At 35.1% G+C, this 22,110-nt stretch overlaps 1 protein-coding gene across 3 annotated transcripts in view; it reads right to left on the reverse strand.

The window, feature by feature from the left end:
* Nucleotides 1-620: 620 nt before the first annotated feature.
* The window catches only part of ajap1 (adherens junctions associated protein 1), a 41,676-nt gene continuing 20,186 nt past the window's right edge, over nt 621-22,110 (reverse strand). The window contains exons 3-7 of one of the 3 annotated variants that reach the window (XM_077613886.1): nt 11,264-11,351; nt 10,885-11,127; nt 7,872-8,004; nt 6,867-7,801; nt 4,272-6,559 (exon numbers count right to left, since the gene is read on the reverse strand). In XM_077613886.1, the coding sequence (XP_077470012.1) occupies nt 7,932-8,004; nt 10,885-11,127; nt 11,264-11,351 (404 nt within the window). In that variant the 3' untranslated portion in view covers nt 4,272-6,559; nt 6,867-7,801; nt 7,872-7,931. The other 2 variants (XM_077613873.1, XM_077613878.1) reach the window with 2 other exon arrangements.

The raw sequence follows: 22,110 nt of genomic DNA on the forward strand, positions 1-22,110 counted from the left end.
TTTTATCATTTCAAATTGTGTATGCTGTATAACAACTTTTGTATGGGATTTTTTAAAGTACTTTTTAGTGAAACAGATCTTGTTTTAGCCATTTCGGCTCTAGTCCGGATCGTATCGGTCACTGGTAGCAGACGAAAACGTCATTGTCGACTGCTAATATTGTCATGCTTTAAGCATAATATGCTTATGCAGATTCCCCTTTCACACATCCGCCTTTTCACTATATAAATATAGCGAGTAAGCAAGCAATGTACCCAGACAGTTAAGCTGTCAGCGTCATACAGCGATCTCTAAAAAATCTTGAATTTAGTGCATACAAAAGGTGCACCGACTGATTGGGCGCCCCGTCCACTTTGGGAGCAAATTTTAGACTTTTAAGTGCGCCCTATGTGAGTAAATATGTGCATTTGTACTTTTTTTTCTCTTAATAAGGGCAATTGCAATCATTAATAAGGGGAACAATAGGCCGAGGTGGACATATTCATTTAAAATATCAAATTCTCCGCTGTCATAACTGCAGTCAATATTGTGACCATAAAAAGGGCAAAATAGGAAACAACATAAAATAAACGTACACCGTTCCGTTCAGGTGCAAATGTTTGGCTTCTTGACAGCTACTCTTCAATTGGTACCATTTATTATTCATGTGCTGAAACACGATTTATCATAAATAACATGTAAATGACAGCAAGTCATTGGTTTATCAACTGACCATGAATACAGAAGAACCCAAAAAATGTCCCATTCTGGCGGCTTTTCCACGACATTCAAGCCAAAAGTGATACTTCAGTTTCTGATCTAACTGCAGCGTCTACGGAAGTATTGTACTAGTTGTCTAAAGTTATAATACATGTACTGCTTGAAAATGCAGGTAAGAAGCTTGGCACAAAGTTAGTGTTGTGTTTAAAAAAACAAACAAACAAAAAAAACCAATACTTTAGTTACAAATGTAAACAGAGACACTATCCCAGACCTCAAACCTTCCCGAAATCAGTTGTTAGGAAAAAAAACAAACCAAAAAAGTTACACAACTGTACACAAATATAAGCAAATATATAGAAAATACATTTACATGTGTATAATATACATTTTTTGTAACCCTCTATTAAGTAACGCTCTTCATTCAAAAATATATGTTAGCAGCCGGATACGCAAGTGAGGCTGAACTGGTCTGTGTCATTCATGAGTGGTTTAAAAATGGGCAAAAAAAGCAGTTTTGCACCACAGTGTTTTTGTCCCAGGCCATCTGGGTAACTCTTTAATAGCTTGCGTTTATGATTTTGATCTGGTGGGGACGGGGGGCGGGGTTACCCGCTATGATGTGTCATAAGGAAAGGAGCATAAATCCATAATCACCACGGTGAATAATGTGACCAATGCAGTTAGGCCCACATCTGTCAAGTGCTATCTACAGCCAAAAACATTTACATTTCCACAATTGTATTTGTGCTTTGTACAACCCGACAGCACGTGCCAAAGTAGTAGTAGTAGTAGTAGTCATATTGCATGTATGCAGTCGTCGTATGGAAGTTCATTCGTATGCGACGAATCGGCTGTAATAACACTTACCGTATATTTTGGACTATAAGTCGCACTTTTTTTAGGTTTCTAAAGTGCAAATTATTTTTGTTTTTCTCTGACCATCCTCGTATGTTGTCTTTTATAGGCTATAGTTATCTGAAAAAACTAACAGATGACTATTCAGCCTGTTCTCCATTTTACAACTATTAATGTAAGGTTTCTTTGTTCTTAGTTTCTGATCAAATAAAAAATAAATAGAAAAAAAAAACCAAAAAATACAACTTTTACTCTAGTGTGATATATATATATATTTATTTAATTTTTTTATTATTTTTTTTTATATATATTGCACTAGAGTAAAAGTAAAAATATATATATAAAAAATAATTTTTAAAAAATAAAAAAATAGATACAAATAAACAAAAAATTAATAAAACATAAATAAATAAATTTAATCTTTTTTAAAAATAAATAAATAAAACATAAATAGTAATAAAAAAACATAAAAAAATTAAAAAATACAAAATATATATTCCTTTTTATTGTGTATTCTTTGGCTGGTGCGACTTATAGTCCGAAAAATACAATAATTTCTATTTAATGTGTGTGGGAGCTATTTCCAATAATATCACAGGCCATTGTTTGTTTTGAAACTTTTTTGATTTGCTTATTTTCTACCAAATGTGACCTGGTATGGAAAAATGAGTCAGAAATCTGGAGAAATGTTTGAGTGAACATTTTCCAAAATGACATTAACGCATTCATCTTATCATCAAAATAAACATCGTGAAATGTTGAATTTTGATTACGCTGCAAAACATCAGAAATCTCCAAAAACAACCCCACTAATTTCTTCACCGTTTTCTTAAATATCCACTTGAGGAATTCCTAATGTAGGGAAGATTCCCTTTAACTACATTTTCAATAATTCTATTAATTTTATGCCTTGGTAAAATAATATTAGAGATTGGAAACATAAGGATTTTCCACATAAAAAATTAATCGCTGTTAAGAATGTGTCTTTTAATAAACTTTTCATATATCGGTCACTGATTGGTCTTTTCTTCGTGTTCGGGAATTGCAATATGAAATAGTTTCTCATTGTCTACAGACTCAACTTTTAAAAAAGATTAAGCATATTGTAAGAATATTCTTTGGAATAAGAAATAGTCATCGGTCTGCTTAGAAATGGACTGAATAAACAATATTAATGTAAATATGTGATGATAATGGAGGTCAAGGTTGAGACTGGAGGAATCTGGAAAAGACTGTAAATAATCAATAAATCTGTCAGTCCAACTTGTTTGACACTTTTTCCCGAATATTTTTCAAAAGTGAAATGGAAAATTGCCATTTTCCGCTATGTTGTCTATTTTTGGGGGAAATCTGAGATGTTTTGATGACAATATTTGAAGTCCCATTTTTTCAGATATAATTTAACAGTTTGTTTATGTCATTAGAAAGTTGGGAAAATGCCATTCTGACTCATTTTACTTTGCTGGGTAACATTTGAGAAAATAATTGATAAAAACAAATATGCATCCGGACCCTCGTATGATTTTGGTTAAAAAAAAAATGGCGTAATCCCAAGAAAATTTAGATTTAAAATACTTACTTTTTTTGGTTCTTTGCAGATAACCTTAATCCTGAGATTTCCCTTTCTCAAGTGAATTTGTCTACACATAAAAATCCCCCTATTTTATACCCATTATTTTATCATAGCACATTTCGTCCAAGCAAACATCAAATTTTACGATGATTAACTCGTCTTCATCGAAGAAACGATGACCTTAAATGGAATAAACGCAAAAAATCATTTTGCCTTAATATTACGTTCGAATCTAACCTTGGAATAATCGCCTACACACAAACACAAATTTGCTTTGCGCTGAATTATGAACAAAAAAAATGATATTGAAACATCTTTTTTTAGCAGACTAAAACAAAATACCTGCTGGAGCAAGACAGACCTGAGGCAGTTAAATGTCCTGTCCAACTTTAAGCAATTTCTTTATATTTCTATCCCAACAAAATCGAATCAAACACCACATTAGATGTTCCAGTCTTTCAAAACAGGGAGGAAAAAACTTAATGTAAGTCTTTCCTTGCGTTAGTCCAAATTAATTGTCTCTTAATCTTAATTGAGGGGTGTGGCAGGATTTTCTGTATAAAAAAATAGTACTGTATTTAAAACGGGATTCTATATTTTTCCTTCCATCCTCACATTCTGTTGCAGTTTTAAATAAATAACCTTCTCGCGACCTTTCAAAATATTTCTACATATCCACGTACATTTTGTAGCATTTTCCTATTTGTTCAAAAAACACACACGCACACAAAAACAATGTCAATACACGGTAAATAGAGCTTTCTTTTTTTTTTGTCATTACAACTTCTTTCTATCCGGGTTTGTGGCACATAGTGGCATTATTGGCACATTGTTCAGAAATAGAGTTCGTCTTCCCCCCACAGAAGCCCCTTTGGGTGCCTTTTGTCAAACGTCTCAACGTCTCAACGATTAGCGATATCAATGATCTTCACAGTCTTGTCCACACGTCCTGTAAATGTACCAGCAAAGGTGTAAAGTCTACATCTTAATGGTGAAACATGGAGTGTACAGTAGTAGTCTACGCTGTGACTGCGCTGTTTGTTATCCCTAGAAAAATAAATATCTTCGCCAGTGTCCAAAGAGAGATCACACTACTTTACAAAAGAAGCTGTTGAATCCATTTGGATCCTGTAGAGATGCAAAGAACAACAATTAAGAGTTAATCAAAAGTCCAAATAAATAAAAAAGTCCCTGACCACATGGCTGAAAAAGTCAAATACAGTGGTACCTCGAGATACGAGCTTAATTCGTTCCCGGGACTGAGCTCGTATGTCGATTTTCTCGTAATGCAAACAAACTTTTCCCATTGAAATGAACTAAAAACAAATTAATTTGTTCCAACCCTCTGAAAAAACACCCAAAACAGGATATTGGATTGGAAAAATATTTTTATTTGTTCTAATTCGCCATCTATTAACAAAGTAACAAATAACTAGTGGTTTAATAGTACTAAAATGTGTTTAATAGTACTAAAATTATACAGATTTCGAAAGGGGGGGGGGGGAGACGGACAGACATAGAGAAGGGAGAGAGGGGAGGGACTGCACGGCAACACGCTCGTAACATAACAAACAATTTAAATGAACTTGGTTTACGATGCAGACACTCAAAATTAAATTTAATTTAACCTTACACTAAACTTCATTCTAATTTTGTTATAAATTTTGATACCTTTCTTCTCCCGGGTTGGCTCTATTTGCCCCGCCTCCACCCTGACTTTCAGATGTTACCTTATCGAGGGTTGTTTGCTTTTGTCTTCCCTTCAAAATATTCCCAAAATGATGCACACAAATGTCCTCACAATAGGATAACGCACGGCCACTTGCCAACGAGAAGTAGTATATACTCCTCTCGTATTAGCGATCGCTCCGCCATTCGCATTGACTAACGGGGGGAAAAAACACAGAAAAAATGCAAGGCTTCGCCCAGTGCTCGTAGAGACATTACACGAGGGCGTTGCGGGGAGAGAGACAGTGGGGATGATGTTCTTATGAGCAGCCTCTCACGTCCGCTGTCTGCTCGTATGTCAAAATTTGTCTGGTATCTCAAGATAAATATTTGCTCAAAATTTTACTCGTATCTCAAATTGCTCGTATGTCGGGGCACTCATATGTCGAGGCACCACTGTCCAGTGGTGCCTATACTTACAAACTTGTGTCGTAACTTGGATTTTTCGTAAATAGATGGGTATTTTCTTTGTAAATTATCGAATTCGTTTCACGCTCATCCAAAAAAAACAACTAAAACGCCATTCGCACTGACTAACAGGAAAAAAAACACTGAAAAAATGCAAGGCTCCGCCCAGTGCTCGCAGAGACATTACAAAGAGGGAGTTGCGACCAGAGACATTACACGAGGGAGTTGCGGGGAGAGAGACAGTGGCCATGATGTTCTTATGAGCAGCATCTCGCGTCCGCTGTCTAATCGTATATCAAAATTTGTCTTGTATCTCAAGATAAATATTTGCCCGAAATTTTACTCGATCTCGAATTGCTCGTATGTCGGGCCACTCGTATGTCAAGGTACCACTGTACAGTAATACCCCGTTCATCACGGTTTACGGGTTCGAAGACCTGCCACAATAGGCGAATAACCGCGATGTAAGGACAGTGTTTTTATAGTGTCTCTTTAAAATTATTTAGACTTTTAAAACTACTACTACTATCGTTTAACTCCTGAAGGTAGACACATATCTGTCAACTTTTACGTTTTTCCCGTATTTTATAGGTTTTCTGTCAATGTCGCTCAAAAAATGGAAAGAAAGAAAAAGATAATGTACAACCCATTACCGCTTAGTTAATGGTTACGGAATCTAATAAGGATTTTAGAGGCCGTGAAAGAATGTAACAATGGCCGCCTTGGAGACCGGAACTGATTGAGACAAATGTATGTCCAGGATCAGAAAGATGCTCTCCTCTCACTGAATTACCGGCAGGAAAGCTATTCATTTTCAAATATGGGTCAATGGCAAACTTAATAGCTAGCCGCGGGTCTGCAGGACCAGAAAGTGTGTTTAACTTTCACCATTAGAATTTCAAATGCAGCCCATTCAAGCATTTATTAGCACCGTATAGAAAAATGTCAAGCCAAGAGATATCTCTTTTGTCTCAGAAATCTTCCAAAAAAATTGACTCCAAAGTTTTCATACCTGTCAACCTCGGCCAATCGCTCCCGTTATTAATGATTGCAATTTCACTTAAGTGATAATAATCCGTATAAATGCAACGCGGCACCCATTTACTCACACAGGGCGCACTTAAAAGTCTAAAATTTTCTCCAAAGTGGACAGGGTGCCCAAACTTTTTTTCTCTTCTTCAATGGCATACCTCGGCCAATTGCTCCCCTTATTAATGATTGGAATTCCCCTTATTAAGCGATTAAAAAAACCTACAATTATTTTTTCTCTTCTTCAATGGCATATCTGGCAACCTCAGCCAATTGCTCCCCTTATTAATGATTGCAATTCCCCTTAATAAGCGATTAAAAAAACCTACGAGTATTTTTTTCTCTTCTTCAATGGCATATCTGGCAACCTCGGCCAATTGCTCCCCTTTTTAATGATAGCAATTCCCCTTATTAAGCGATTAAAAAAAACTACGAGTGTTTTTCTCTTCTTCAATGGCATATATGGCAACCTCGGCCAATTGCTCCCTTTATTAATGATTGGAATTCCCTTTATTAAGTCATTAAAAAACCTATAAGTATTTTTCTCTTTTTCAATGGCATATCTGGCAACCTCGGCCAATTGCTCCCCTTATTACTGATTGCAATTCCCCTTATTAAACGATTTAAAAAACCTAAAAGTATTTTTTCTCTTCTTCAATAGCATATCTGGCAACCTCGGCCAAATGCTCCCCTTATTAATGATTGCAATTCCCCTTATTAAGCAATTAAAAAAAACTACAAGTATTTTTTTCTTTTCATCAAAAGCATATCTGGCAACCTCGGCCGAATGCTCCCCTTATTAATGATTGCAATTCCCCTTATTAAGCGATTAAAAAAACCTACGAGTATTTTTTCTCTTCTTCAATGGCATATCTGGCAACCTCGGTCAATTGCTCCCCTTATTAATGATTGTAATTCCCCTTATTAAGCGATAAAAAAAACGTACAAATGCAACGCGGCACATATTTACTCACATAGGGTGCACTTAAAAGTTTAAATTTTGTCCAAAGTGCCCAATCAGTATGCATTAAATTCAAGATTCTGTAAATGTAGCTGTATGACGCTGACAGCTTGACTGTCTGGGTACATTGCTTGCTGACGGGCTATATTTATATAGTGAAAAAAAGGCGGAAGTGAGTGCGCATATCATACTCAAAGCATGACAACATTAGCAATTGACAATGACGTTTTTGTCTGTTACCAGTGAGACGATCCGGATTAGAGCCAAAATGGGCAAAACGAGATCAGTTTTACAAAAAAATATACTTTAAAAAATCCCGTACAAAAGTTGTTATACGGCATAGACAATTTGAAATGATCAAAAACCCTATAAAAGTCGGGGAAAAACGTATAGGTTGACAGGTATGAGTTTTTCCACTATTGAACCTCATAAGGCACAATTGACTACGACAGATATCCAATCCGTTTTGACCGGGAGGCCTGTCTGTCATTATTCCCGGCTCGCTCCCCCTTAGTCAAAAAAAGGTTGGGAGTCGGTCAGCGGCACTGAAAGAAGATCCGTCATCATCGTTGAGGTGAAAAAAGTACTTGTGACAGTTGCATGCGCAGTACCTACCAAAGCATGAATTCAGGAACTCTCCTTCTCTGGAGGGAATTGAGCAAGGCCTTTAGGTTGTCAACAAGAGATCTCAAACCATTTTTCCGACACAAAGGCGACAGGAATCAGTTGTCTTTCGGAGGGTGAAGGCCTGTGAATGGAGTTGAAATATATGTTCAATGAATAAAGAAGAAAACAGGACGTTGACATTTGTCATTGGCCAGAACAAAGTCAGGATATCCTTCGAGAGTTACACCACCTGCAAACCCACTGATATGAATAATGACCTCATATTATTACAAGGCTGCCGAGATTTTTATTTATTTTTTTAACTAGGGCACGGTTACCCGTAATCTAAAATTTTAGTGTCGCAAGAATAGGATAAAAACGAAGCAAATATTCACTTTACCATTACTTAACGTAACAGCTAATTACTTACAATAAGGGGATCGGAACTAAAAATTGTGCGCTATTTTAACTATAAAAAACTAAGTCAGTGTACCCAAATATTGTTCGAATATTTGAGTCTCTTGATAATATCTATTTTTGTTTTTATTTACCGTATTTTTTGGACTGTGGGTCGCTTAATTTTGAGAATACATTTTTTTCAATAAGAAACCAGGAATAAACAAACAATAACGTACCAATAGTAAAATTGAACAAAAGAGAGAACGGCAGTTTTTTTTTCAGATAAATACAGAATAAAATGAATATAGTGAATTTCCCAAAGTACGGAATGAATAAAATAATAAGATAATAAAATAATTAGCCTAAAAAAACAACAACATAACAGAAAAAAGATCACAATTCAGTTGTAGGCCTATCTAAAGTCTATATAAAGTAATAAAATACTATATATAAAGTAATAATAGTGCTAGTTATAGACTGCAAAGTATGATTTATTTATTCATAAATTTATATATTCACTTATGTATCTACATACAGTCATTAAAAATGTGAGTTGAAAAATATGTATTTTTATGTATTAACATTTGAAAATAAAAACAAACAAAAAGTAATTTTGAAAAATGTACAAAAGTTTCTTAACTTTAATTTATGAAATTTAAAAAAATCTAAATAAAAAATATTCATTTTTATGTATTAACATTTGAAAATAAAAACAAACACAAAAAGTAATTTTAAAAAATGTACAAAAGTTTTTTAACTTTAATTTATGAAATTTTAAAAAATCTAAATAAAAAATATTCATTTTTATGTATTAACATTCGAAAATAAACACAAACGCAAAAAGTAATTTTAAAAAATGTACAAAAGTTTCTTAACTTTAATTTATGAAATTTTAAAAAATCAAAATAAAAAATATTCATTTTTATGTATTCACATTTTAAAATAAAAAAAACATAAAAAGTAATTTAAAAAAATGTACAAAAGTTTCTTAACTTTAATTTATGAAATTTTAAAAAATCAAAATAAACTGTAAATATTTTCCTAACATTCTAATACAGCACTGCATTATTTCAAAAAGTATTTTTTCACTTTAAAAAACAAACAAATAAAAATATTTACCCTCCAACGATAGTTTTTGGTCCTAATACACATTTCTATCTCAAATGTAAAGCCATAGTTAAAGTAATATAAACAAACATGCTTTATATACAAGCCTGTGAATGAATCTAAAAAATTCATTGGAGATTAAGTAAATGTTTCGAGCAACCCTAGCAAACAATCCAAAGCTTATGTAAAAAGTCACCAAGAGTGCACTTTGCATGCTGAAATATGGAAGACACTCGGAAGACTGTTTCTTTCTACCCGATGAATTACTCTTCCCTCACTGCTAGCATACTAAATCTCTTGTAAGCTTTGGTTACAATAAGTAATCGTGACCATCTTTGCATGCCCGGCAGCTCAGATGACACTAACTGTTATCCCATCTGACAGCGAATACTGTTAAAACTAAGAAGCCTCTCCCCGCACGACACCAACAATGTTCAAGGTATTCGACTCCAACAGCATCCTCCACAAAACAGAATCCTTTTTATATAAACTTCATAAGGCGTTGGAATCTCAGTGTTAAGTTGTATTGGTGACTATTTTGTAAACAGACACTGCAGTTGTCAAATATTACCGTATTTTCTCGCATATTAGCCGCCTCTGCATATAAGCCGTACCCTTAAAATTGCCTTAAAATCGTTATGTAAAGTTGTAAAGACTTAAAAAAATAAATTTATAGTATATATTATACTAGTACAGTATACCCGGGTATATTAAATGGCGCACAAACGGGAAAGTACGATCCACTACGCACTCTTTATGCCGTGACGGGGTGCATCAACGTTTTGCGGAATAAAACTACTTACGGCTCAGGTTAAAAGTACTTACTCCTGAATAAAGTCTGACTTGGAATTTTAATGAACTTAAGTATCTATAATTATGCCCCCATGAACACCATACAAATCTTGCCAAAAAAGCGGAGTTGCCGTTTAATATACCCGGTCGGGTATATTACCTCAGCAGAGCCAGGAACATCATCGGGGACCCATACCACCCTCGTCACAATCTGTTCCAGTTGCTGCCCTCTGGCAGACGCTATAGGTCCCACAAAGTACGGACAAATAGGCTTAAGGACATTTTTTTCCCCACATCCATCAAGACTCTAAACTTGTGGTAACACAACACACAATCCCTTCTGTGTAATAACTTCGGGGTGAGGTAATATGAAAAGACGTTTGGGCGGTGATCTGCCTCCTACTGGCTGACTGAAGGTAAGTGAAAGACAGTGAGAGGTAAGTGATCCGCTCGGGGGGTGATGCGATGTATCCATAACGGCAGAATGCCAAATTACGAGTCCGAAATTATCACTTATTTGGGTCTTTTGCCGAGAAAACGCACCTTATGGAGAATCACTACCAATTTCATTAGGCTTTTGTTGTTGATGATGACGACAGGGCCTATGTCCGATTATATAATATAGTAAACAGCAGGGGTATATTAAATGGCACACAAACGGGAGGCTCCAAAAAGCAAAAATCATTTAATATACCCGGATATATTAAACGGCAAAATACGGTACCTGTTTCCGTTATAAGCGCTCTTGTAGACCGGCGTCTGCTGGATCATCTCGTCGGTGTAGATGGGCACAGCAGTCCGAACACACTCGTGAGAGCACTGCAGACTGTCGTTGTAGGCAGTGAAGATATCCATCTTGCTAGGAACCCTGGCTGGGGTGAAATCTGTCAGGTTTTGGCAGCTTTCTTCCTGCTGGTGGATCTTGCGTTGATGGCTATTGTGGCGGCCATTTCCTGACTGTGCACAGCTACAAAAACACGCACCAAAGACAAGAAACCACAATAAAATCATACCTTGTGCTTTCAAAAAAGAAGAAACAACCAAGTTTTGATAGATAGCAAGCTTTGCTTTATCATGGTTTTAAAGAAAGGAGACTTTCCTACCAGTTTTTAAGGACCAGTGTTGTGATCAAGGCTGCAATAACCATAATGAGAGACACAGTGATTGTGATTATCTGGTGAACGGCCAAACCTAAAATGCAGGGGAGACAAAAGCACATTTAAATGAGTCACATGGAAGGTAAAATTAGAATATAAAATGTTCATTCTGGTTCATAGGGCTGAGTATAATTCAGAAATTCAAATCTTTGATTTTGTTTTCACGAAAACAAACGAAATGTTTTCTGCTCAAAATTATTTTTTGGTGTGGAACCGGTTTTTATTTTCATTTTTTTTTAAACAGATAATCAAAATCTAATCAAAAGTCTTGATTGTCATCATACACAGCTGCGTATAACGAAATTGGTGGTGCTACTCCACCAAGTGTGTTTTCCCAGTAAAAAAAACATAAGTAAGTCATATAAAAATATAAAAAGTCACACCCTGGCAAGGTAAATTCTAAAATACTAAAATATTGCAGAATCTGGAAATAAAATAATGCGGAAATAAAAAGATTTACTTTTTGGCGTCAAAGTGAAAATTCATTAAACAATAATTGCTGTTGTGAATGCGTAAATATGAACCAATATATTGTCGATGGTTAAAAAAATAATTTGATGTTTGTTAATCACTAAACCTAACTTTGAGCATTTTTAAGGGTTTTAGTTTTTTTTTTTGGCGAGCGTGAAACAAATTCGATAAAATACCGATCTATTTACGAAAAATCCAAGTTACGACAAGTTTGTAAGTAGAGGCACCACTGGACAGTGGTACCTCGACATACGAGCAATTTGAGATACAAGTAAAATTTTGAGCAAATATTTATCTTAAGATACCAGACAAATTTTGACATACGAGCAGACAGCGGACGCGAGAGGCTGCTCATAAGAACATCATGGCCACTGTCTCTCTCCCCACAACTCCCTCGTATAATGTCTCTGGTCGCAACTCCCTCTTTGTAATGTCTCTGTGAGCACTGGGTTGCATTTTTTCAGTTTTTTTTCCCGTTAGTCAGTGCGAATGGTGGATCGTTCGCTAATACGAGAGGAGTATATACTACTTCTCGTTGGCAGGTGGTCATGCGTTATCCGATTGTGAGGACATTTGTGTGCATCATTTTCTGAATATTTTGAATACAAAAGCAAACAACCCTCGATAGGTTGCATCTGTCAGTGGAGGCTGGGCAAATAGAGCCAAGCCGAGAGAAGAAAAGTATCAAAATGTAAAACAAAATTAGAATTAAGTTCAGTGTAAGGTTAGATTAAACTTATTTTTCAGCGAGTTTGCATCGTAATCCAAGTTCATTTAAATTTGTTTGTTATGTTACGAACGTGTTGCCGTGCAAAAAGTCTCTCTCGCGAAATCTGTCTAATTTTAATAATATTGAACACATTTTAGTACTATTAAACCACTAGTTATTTGTTACTTTGTTAATATATAGTGAATTAGAACAAATAAAAATGTTTTTCCAATCCAATATCCTGTTTTTGGTGTTTTTTCAGAGGGTTGGAACGTATTAATTTGTTTTTAGTTCATTTCAATGGGAAACGTTCGTTTGAGTTACGAGAAAATTGACATACGAGCTCAGTCCCGGAACGAATTAAGCTCGTAACTCGAGGTACCACTGTATATCCATTTTCCATTTATGTCCACCTTACATCAAACACTATTTCTGAAATAGACTAACCCACAACTAAAAACTAATGTTCTTTCTGAGTTTGCAGTTTCATATTTTTGGATTATTCCGCTTCGTGCGGGTAAGTGATGGAGCATTAAAGCTTATTGGACACAAAGACACATTGCAGCAAGTGACATGCTTCAAGAGGAGAAAGAAAAGAGTTGTCATGATGAAAAGGCCTCTGGTGGCCTTATGCATCTCACCTCTCCATCAAGCGGCTGTCTAATGGGACGGATCCAAGCCAATTTGTCTTTGGAAAGCTCAAAAGGAAGTGCCGCTAAGTCATTTTCCAAAAGCTGCTTGGCTGGCGAGCCTTCTCTCGCCCAAGTCAACCTTGGATGAATGATATCTACACTTGGCACCAGAAAGCTTTAACTTCCAGCTGCATTCGGGGGTCGCTCGCCACAGAAAAGGCAGATTAACTTCTGACATTTCTGTCATTTGCATTTCCTCTTTTGGCCGTGACTGACGTCAAGGCCGTGGACAATTAGAAAAGAACATCTGTCCAAACTCAGCAATAATACAGCGAGCCCCTGACCTTGATCAATGGATGAAATTCCTTAAAGGCTGACAAAAGCATTTCATTTTATACGGGTGGCCAGGTTAGAAAAGGCCACTCTCACAAACAATATTTCCTTTGTTTTGCATACCTTTCAACCTTGGCCAAATGCTCCCCTTATTTATGATTGCAATTCCCCTTATTAAGCGATTAAAAAACGTATAAAAGCAACACAGCACATATTTACTCGCATAAGGCGCACTTAAAAGTTTAAAATTATCTGCAAAGTGGACAGGGTGCCCAATCAGTATGCACTAAATTCAACATTATGTAGATGTCGCTGTATGACGCTCACAGTACATTGCTTGCTGACGCGCTATATTTATATAATGAAAAGGCGGAAGTGCGAAAGAGGAATGTGCGTGCGCATATTGTGCTTAAAGCATGACAATATTAGCAGTCAACGAAGACGTTTACGCATGCTATCAGGTACGAGATGATCCGGATTAGACCGGAAATGGGTAAAACGAGATTGGTTTTACAAAAAACGTACTTGAAAAAAATCCCATACAAACGTTGTTATACGGCGTACACAATTTGAAATGATCAAAAAATGTATAAAATATGGGAAAAACGTATACGTTGACAGGTATGATAATCGCAATAGATATAAAGGGGGACCAAAATCAAGATCTGTATCCGAAATTCGATTCAGTATGCAGTAAATTCAAGATTCTGTAGATGTCGCTGTATGACGCTGACAGTTTGACTGTCTGTGTACATTGCTTGCGGACGCGCTATATTTATATAATGAAAAGGGTAAAATGGGAATGCATTTGTGCATATCATGCTTAAGCAAGACAATAATAGTAGTCGACAATGACGTTTTCGTCTGCTACCAGGTACCGAGACGATCCGGATTAGAGCCGAAATGGAGAAAACGAGATTGGTTTTACAAAAAACGTACTTGAAAAAAATCCCATACAAACGTTGTTATACGGCGTACACAATTTGAAATGATCAAAAAATGTATAAAATATGGGAAAAACGTATAGGTTGACAGGTATGATAATCGCAAAAATGGAAAGGGGGAACAAAATCAAGATCTGTATCCGAAATTCGATTCAGTATGCAGTAAATTCAAGATTCTGTAGACGTCGCAGTATGACACAGACAGTTTGACTGTCTGGGTACATTGCTTGCTGACGCGCTATATTTATATAATGAAAAGGGTAAAATGGGAATGCATTTGTGCATATCATGCTTAAGCAAGACAATAATAGTAGTTGACAATTACGTTTTCGTCTGCTACCAGGTACCGAGATCCGGATTAGAGCCAAAATGGGGAAAATGAGATTGGTTTTACAAAAATGTACTTAGAAGAATCCCGTACAAAAGTTGTTATAGTGTACACAATTTGAAATGATCAAAAAAACGTAATATATACGGGAAAAGTACAAGTTGACAAGTATATTTTTGCAACAATAAAAGATTTTCTGCGAAGAACCCTAGTACCTTGTATCATTATATCATTTCCTCCAAAATAGTCGCCCCTATTGTTTTGTTGACAAAAACTCCAATTTGCAAGGAATTAGGGTTACCACTGTAGTTTTGGTCATTTAACAACTAGCGCATCTTCCGGACTATAAATCTCCCTTTTATCATAGTTTAGGTGGACTAGCGACTAATACTCAAGTGCAATTTATATGGTTTTTTTTCTGCTCCGACCACTGACAGTCTGTTATGTTGTTTTGCACAGATTTTTAAGTTCACACTGTATTTTTTGGACGGCTGTTTGTTGAAATATAATAAGTCATTGCCAAGGCAAAGTCATTTTTACGTTACAAATTCAAGGCACATCGCATTGAAATAAGATCCTCGATACCTTACAATTAATTACAATTCTTACAAATCCACAAGTACTAATAACCACATACAAATGGGTTTTTTTTCAGGATAAGGCAACTGTTTGTACAGCCTTCATTAGTTGGAGTTCCTTATAAAAAAAGAAATAATGATGCTCAAATGATGACCTACATCAAGCTAAATTAGAAAGAGAGCAATACAATGGAAACGGGGTGGACAGAATAGCATGTAAAACTCATTGTTGTTGAAAAATGACTTTTTGTGGTCCGTTGCTTTGTAGATTTATCAAATTGTCACCAAGTAAAAAGGCAGAGAAGATGATACAGCCGATAAAGATGAAGGCTAAAGACCTCTAGGCGGCAAGCTTTGCCATCTCCACTAAAGCCGTCATGATTCCTTGATGTGAACGACAAAGGCGCCCCCTTGGCTTCTTAATTTAATAAAAGATCTGATATGAAACTTCATACAAGTGTTAAAAATGTGAAGGTAACCTACATAATTCACTACTATTGGCTGTACAACTTCAAATACCTATCTATTTAAAAAAACAACAACAACTAAAGCATGTAACTTCCCACAATTGGCGAGGATAGGCTCCAGTACCCCCGCAATCTTTGTCTGGATAAGCTTAACGGAAAATAATAAATGTGTGAGCGAGCAACTAAATTCAAACTATCTCACAGAGAACTAATCACAGTTATTTGAAAGTTTATGTTAGGAGATATGGTCATAAATACTGTATTTTCTAGACTATAAGTCGTACTTTTTTTTAATAGATTGGCCAGGCCTGCGACTAATACTCAAGTACAACTTGTTTTATTTTAACTCTATCTCTGACTACCGACGGCCTGTTATGTGGATTTTTAGACACTAATTATCTGTAAAACTTATATTAATAATAATATTATACACCATGGGACGGTTCTATTTTCTCTTCATTGGGTATTTTTTGGCGCCTGCGACTTATACTCAGGTGAGGCTTATACTCCGAAAAAGACGGTATTCATTTTTGGGCTGTTGCGACTTATACTCAGGTGTGACTTATAGTCCAAAAAACATGGTATACATTTTTTGGCTGTTGCGACTTATACTCAGGTGTGACTTGTAGTACGAAAAATACGGTATCAATTTTTTTCTCTTCATTGGGTATTTTTTGGCTGTTGTGAATTGCACTCAGGGGTGACTTGTAGTACAAAAAATACGGTATCCACTATTTGGCTGTTGCGACTTATACTCAGGTGAGACTTATACTCCGAAAAAGACAGTATTAATTTTTTGGCTGTTGCGAATTATACTCAGGTTGTGACTTCTAGTCCAAAAAATATAATACAAAAATGTTTTTCTTCTCTTCATTGTGTATTTTTTGGCTGTTGAGACTTATACTCTGGTGTCACTTGTACTCTGAAAAAGACGTTATCTATATTTTGGCTGTTGCAACTTATACTCAGGTGTGACTTGTAGTCCGAAAAATATGATATTCATTTTTTGGCTGTTGTGACTTATACTCAGATTTGACTTGTAGTCCGAAAAATATGATACAAAAATGTTTTTCTTCTCTTCATTGTGCATTTTTTGGCTGTTGTGACTTATACTAAGGTGTGATTTGTAGTACAAAAAAATACAGTATCCAATATTTGGCTGTTGCGACTTATACTCCGAAAAAGACAGTATTCATTTTTTTGGCTGTTGCGAATTATACTCAGGTTTGACTTGTAGTCCAAAAAATACAATGACTATTTTTTTTCTCTTCATTGGATATTTTGTTTGTTTGTTGAGACTTATACTTATACTTTCACATCCGAAAAACATGGCATCCATTTTTTGGCTGTTGCGACTTATACTCAGGTGTGACTTGTAGTACGAAAAATAGGGTATACATTTTTATCTCTTCATTATGTATTTTTTGGCTGTTGCGAATTGTACTCAGGGGTGACTTACAGTCCCAAAAATATGATATCAATTTTTTTCTCTTCATTGTGTATTTTTTAGCTTCTTTGTACTAAGGTGTGATTTGTAGTACAAAAAATAGTGTCCAATATTTGGCTGTTGCAAATTATACTCAGGTGTGACTTGTAGACCGAAAAACCTGGTATCCATATTTTGGCTGTTACGACTTATACTCGGGTGAGACTTAAAGTAAAAAAAAATATGGTATGTATTTTTTCTCTTCATTGTGTATTTTTTGACCGTTGTGACTCAGGTGTGACTTATAGTCCGAAAAATACAGTATCTCTATTTTGTCTGTTACGATTTATACTCAGGTGTGACTTTCCATTCCAAAAAATACAGTATCTATTTTTTCTTTTCATTGTGTATTTTTTGGTTGTTGCGACTCCGGTGTGATTTATAATCAAAAAAATACAGTATCTATATTTTGGCTGTTACGATTTACACTCAGGTGCGACTTATAGTCCGAAAAATACGCTACATGGAAAATTGGTCGTGAATTAAATGTCCTCTAGCTTTTTTGTGCATTAAGCAGGCATTTTTAGTGAGAGCCACTTGGAGCTAATGCTGAACACCCACGCAGCATTTGCTCAGAAAGGTCTTGAATAATGTACTTATCTTTAAAAGGTTGAAATACAACCACCTCACCGCTAGATAAGATTCACTGAGACGTTAAATACCCTCATATAGACTCTGTAACCAAGACAAGTTCACCTCTGGCACCGCCAAAAACCTTGGCGGGACAGGTGAGGGGAAGACTTCCGTCAAAGGGGACGGCCGATCGTTAGGAATTGGCAATTAGCGTTGATGTCAAAGTGTCAATCTATCCAGATTTTCACTGAGCCGCCAGGCAATCTAAAACAGCGATCGAAGGACGAACTGCCGAGTGGCGCCGAGTGAAGTGTGGGCTTGAGAGATGTAGCAAAGGTTGAAGGAGAACTCGCAAACAATTGCTCGACAATGCCTCACTCTCATTGTGAAAGGCGTCGCTGAATAATTTAGTCGGTCTGGATGGAAAATTCTCAGAAGGAGGCCAAAAAGGGCAAGCTGGGGGTAGATTGCGACGACGGTACCATTTCTTCAAAGTCTATCCATGATTGTAGGTTAACACGCACACTACGTTTCAATGCAGTGTTAAAATTTTACTCCTGGGAAATGTAACTTTTTTTTATGGTGTTTATTTAACCATGGAAACAGAGACCATTGGTGTCAAACTGGTGGCCCGGGGGATAGATCTGACCCCGTTATATTCTTTTGTGCGGGCCACAGAAGTAAATCATGTATGTTATGCCTTATCATCATGGTAATGCATAAATTCAGATTATGTATGTATAGGAAATGTTTACTCTTAAAAATAAAACATTATTATTATTTTTTTTAATTATTATATTATATTTATTTAAAATATGTATTTTATATTAAAATAATTTTCAATTAAAAAAATATTGTTATATTATATTTATTTAAAAAATATATTTAATATTAAAATATTTTTTAATTAAAAAAATATTGTTATATTATATTTATTTAAAAAAATATTTTATATTAAAATATTTTTCAATACAAAAATATTGTTATATTATGTTTATTTAAAAATTATATATTTTGTATTAAAATATTTTTCAATTCAAAAATTATTGTTATTTTATATTCATTTAAAACATATATTTTATATTAAAATATTTTTCATTTAAAAATATTGTTATATATCTATTTAAAAAAATATTTTATACTAAAATATTTTTCAATTAAAAAAAGTATTATTATATTATATTTATTTAAAAATATATTTTATATTAAAATATTTGTTTTTTCGGTTTGCTTTTAATCAAAAACTGTATTTTTAAAAATATAAACATTAAACATATTTCCAGTTTTCCACTTTTTTAATTAAATTTAAAAAAAACTTTTTAAAATATACTTTCTTTTATTTTTTTACATGAAAATAGAAATTATTCAAAGACATAAAGAGGGTGTTTAACGTTTAATTTAAACAAATCTTTCATTTTTTCATTTAGTTTTTAATCAAAAACAGTATTTTAAAAAATGAACATTAAAAAATGTAATAGAATATTTCCAGTTTTCTATTTATTTAATTATATAAAAAAACATTTGTTAAAATGTTGAAATCAAAAATGCAATCTAAAAAAAGAATATTTAATCAAACTCTCTCAATATAATAATTGTATTTTTTCTTTCTAAATATTTTAAGATTTCTACATTTTACTATTATGCACATTGACTATTTCCCCTAGAGAATTTCTCAATTTCATCGTACAATTGTTCAGTGACAAAAAAGGCATTCAATCATTCATTCAAAGGTGGACTAAAATCTCCATAGACATTGTAATTAAATTTGATGTATATTGCTTGCAAAATCCATTATTGTGCAGAAAATGGCCACTGGTTTATAAGTAACCCCCAATTATTCCCCAATTTAAATGTCAGAGGGGTGTTTTTCAGACTCAGGCGCTAAACGCTCAATATTACATCCTTGACAACTATAAACACACAAGAGATAATTACGGTAATATTACATGCACGCTTATAAACGGAGACAAAGCACATTAATGGCTTTCATTTGTGCTGACTGCTGACGTTATTCATGAGTCAGTTGGACTCACGCATCTTATTTAGTGCAAGGGTGAGTGCAGATACTGTAATCTCACACTTACTGAGAGCCTGACTAATTATGATAAGTACTTTTTTCCCTAATCTGCAATGACAGGATCCTTATGTAAAGTTGGAAGACTTAAAAACATATAAAGTATATATTACCATAATTTCCCGCATATTGACCGCCTCTGCGTACCCTTAAAATTGCCTTAAAATCGTTGAATTTTACAATTTCTCTCATATAAGCCGCCCCCTGATTCCCAATTTCCCCCTCCATATTGATGGTTTTAATAGGGAGTACAAATGTGTTACTTTGAAGGGAAAATCTTAAGAAAAATCATCGCACGTGGTATTTCTGAGATACTTTATAAATCGATTGCTGGATTGCACATTCCTTAAGATTGTTGATTGCACGTAGACAAATTCAAAAAGGAAGTCACGTGAGCAGTACAACTAGTAAGTGTGTCTGTAGCGGTCTAGTTTGTCATCCCTAGGTAAGATGGCAGCGCCCTGAGCGAGCAAAGGCCGGCTCAAGTAAGTGATTTTTTCCTGTTTTATGCAAGATATGTTTTTTTTCTTGAATTTTATTCATAGATGTCCAAATACATTTAGTTTATCTTTTCTCTATGTTGAAATAAATGACCGTATCGGCCGCATTGTCTTGCGTTATGGCGTTTCGTCTTTGTCACCTTGCAGTTTTGTGCGTGCTTAGTGTAATTTGTGCGCATATAAGCCGTACCCTTGATTCAGTCATCTTTTTTTTTTTGCGACAAATACGGCGTATATGCGAGAAAATATAGTGTTATACAGTCCACTACAGCTTCCTCTAATAACACATTCTATTCTATCTAATCAGTTGTATCTGGGGAATAATGTATTTTTTTAACTACATACATCAATAAAGTTATATTATGCAGGGGGTGGTCTTTAATTATGAATCTTATTTTTTACTTTATTTTTTTCTGTTGGGAAAATTGGTCCAAATGGCTGTTTTAGTGGGAAATGTAGCAAAATCTTGGTTGATACTATACTTACTTAAAATGTCAAGATAGAATGTGTGGTGCATGTTTAATCAGTCTTGTAATGTTTATCAACGCCTAAAACAACAGAAGAACAAACATAATGCAAATCCCCATCTATTCCAGAGCCCCATCATCACATCTGAGCGCCATTTTCACACAAATGCTACATGTATTTATTGTTGAATATTTAGGTTAAGAGACAACAAGCGTACATTTGAACACAAAACTGTTTGCAGTATTCTACTACTGTGTTGTCAAATCTATGGCCCGCGGGCCAACTCACTTGTTTTAAACCCTACTGTGCAATCCAAACTAGTTGTAGACAAATTTTAAAACCCTAAACGTAATAGTACTAAACAATACTGCCTTTAATCCTTCAACGTGCCACGTATAATTGTTTCATGCTGAGACTTGTTTCACACATCACCAAGAAGTGATTTTTCTTTTCCGTACACGAATGCTACCTGATCTTCAAATTCTGAGAGTACCTTCTACTTCTACCACACCTGTCAACCTCGGCCAATCACTCCCCTTATTAATGATTGCAATTCCCCTAATAAAGAAATAATAACCTGAAAAAAATTTGGCACATATTTACTCCTCTAGGGCGCACTTAAAAGTCTGAAATTTTCCCCAAAATGAACGGGGCGCCCAATCAGTCGGTGCGCCTTTTGTATGCACTAAATTCAAGATTCTGTATGACGCGGACAGCTTGACTGTCTGGGTACATTGCTTGCTGACACGCTATATTTATATAGTGAAAAGGCGGATGTGTGAAAGGCATGCGCGTATTATGCTTAAAGCATGAGAATATTAGCAGTCGACGATGACGTTTTCGTCTACTACCAGTGACCGAGACGATCCAGATTAGAGCCAAAATGGCTGAAACGAGATCAGTTTCATAAAAATTTACTTAAAAGAATCCCGTACAAAAGTTGTTATACGGCGTACACAATTTGAAATGATCAAAAAAACGTATAAAATATGGGGGAAAACGTATACGTTGACAGGTATAATAATCGCAAAAGACAGAAAGGGGAACAAAATCAAGATCTGTATCTGAAATTTGATTCAGTATGCACTAAATTCAAGATTCTGTAGATGTCACTGTATGACGCTGACAGCTTGACTTTCTGGGTACATTGCTTGTTGACACACTATATTTATATAGTGAAAAGGGCTGTGACTGGTGCATCTCATGCTCAAAGCATGACAACATTAGCAA

The sequence above is a fragment of the Stigmatopora argus genome, chromosome 1 (genome assembly GCF_051989625.1).
Source record: "Stigmatopora argus isolate UIUO_Sarg chromosome 1, RoL_Sarg_1.0, whole genome shotgun sequence".
NCBI lineage: Eukaryota > Metazoa > Chordata > Actinopteri > Syngnathiformes > Syngnathidae > Stigmatopora > Stigmatopora argus.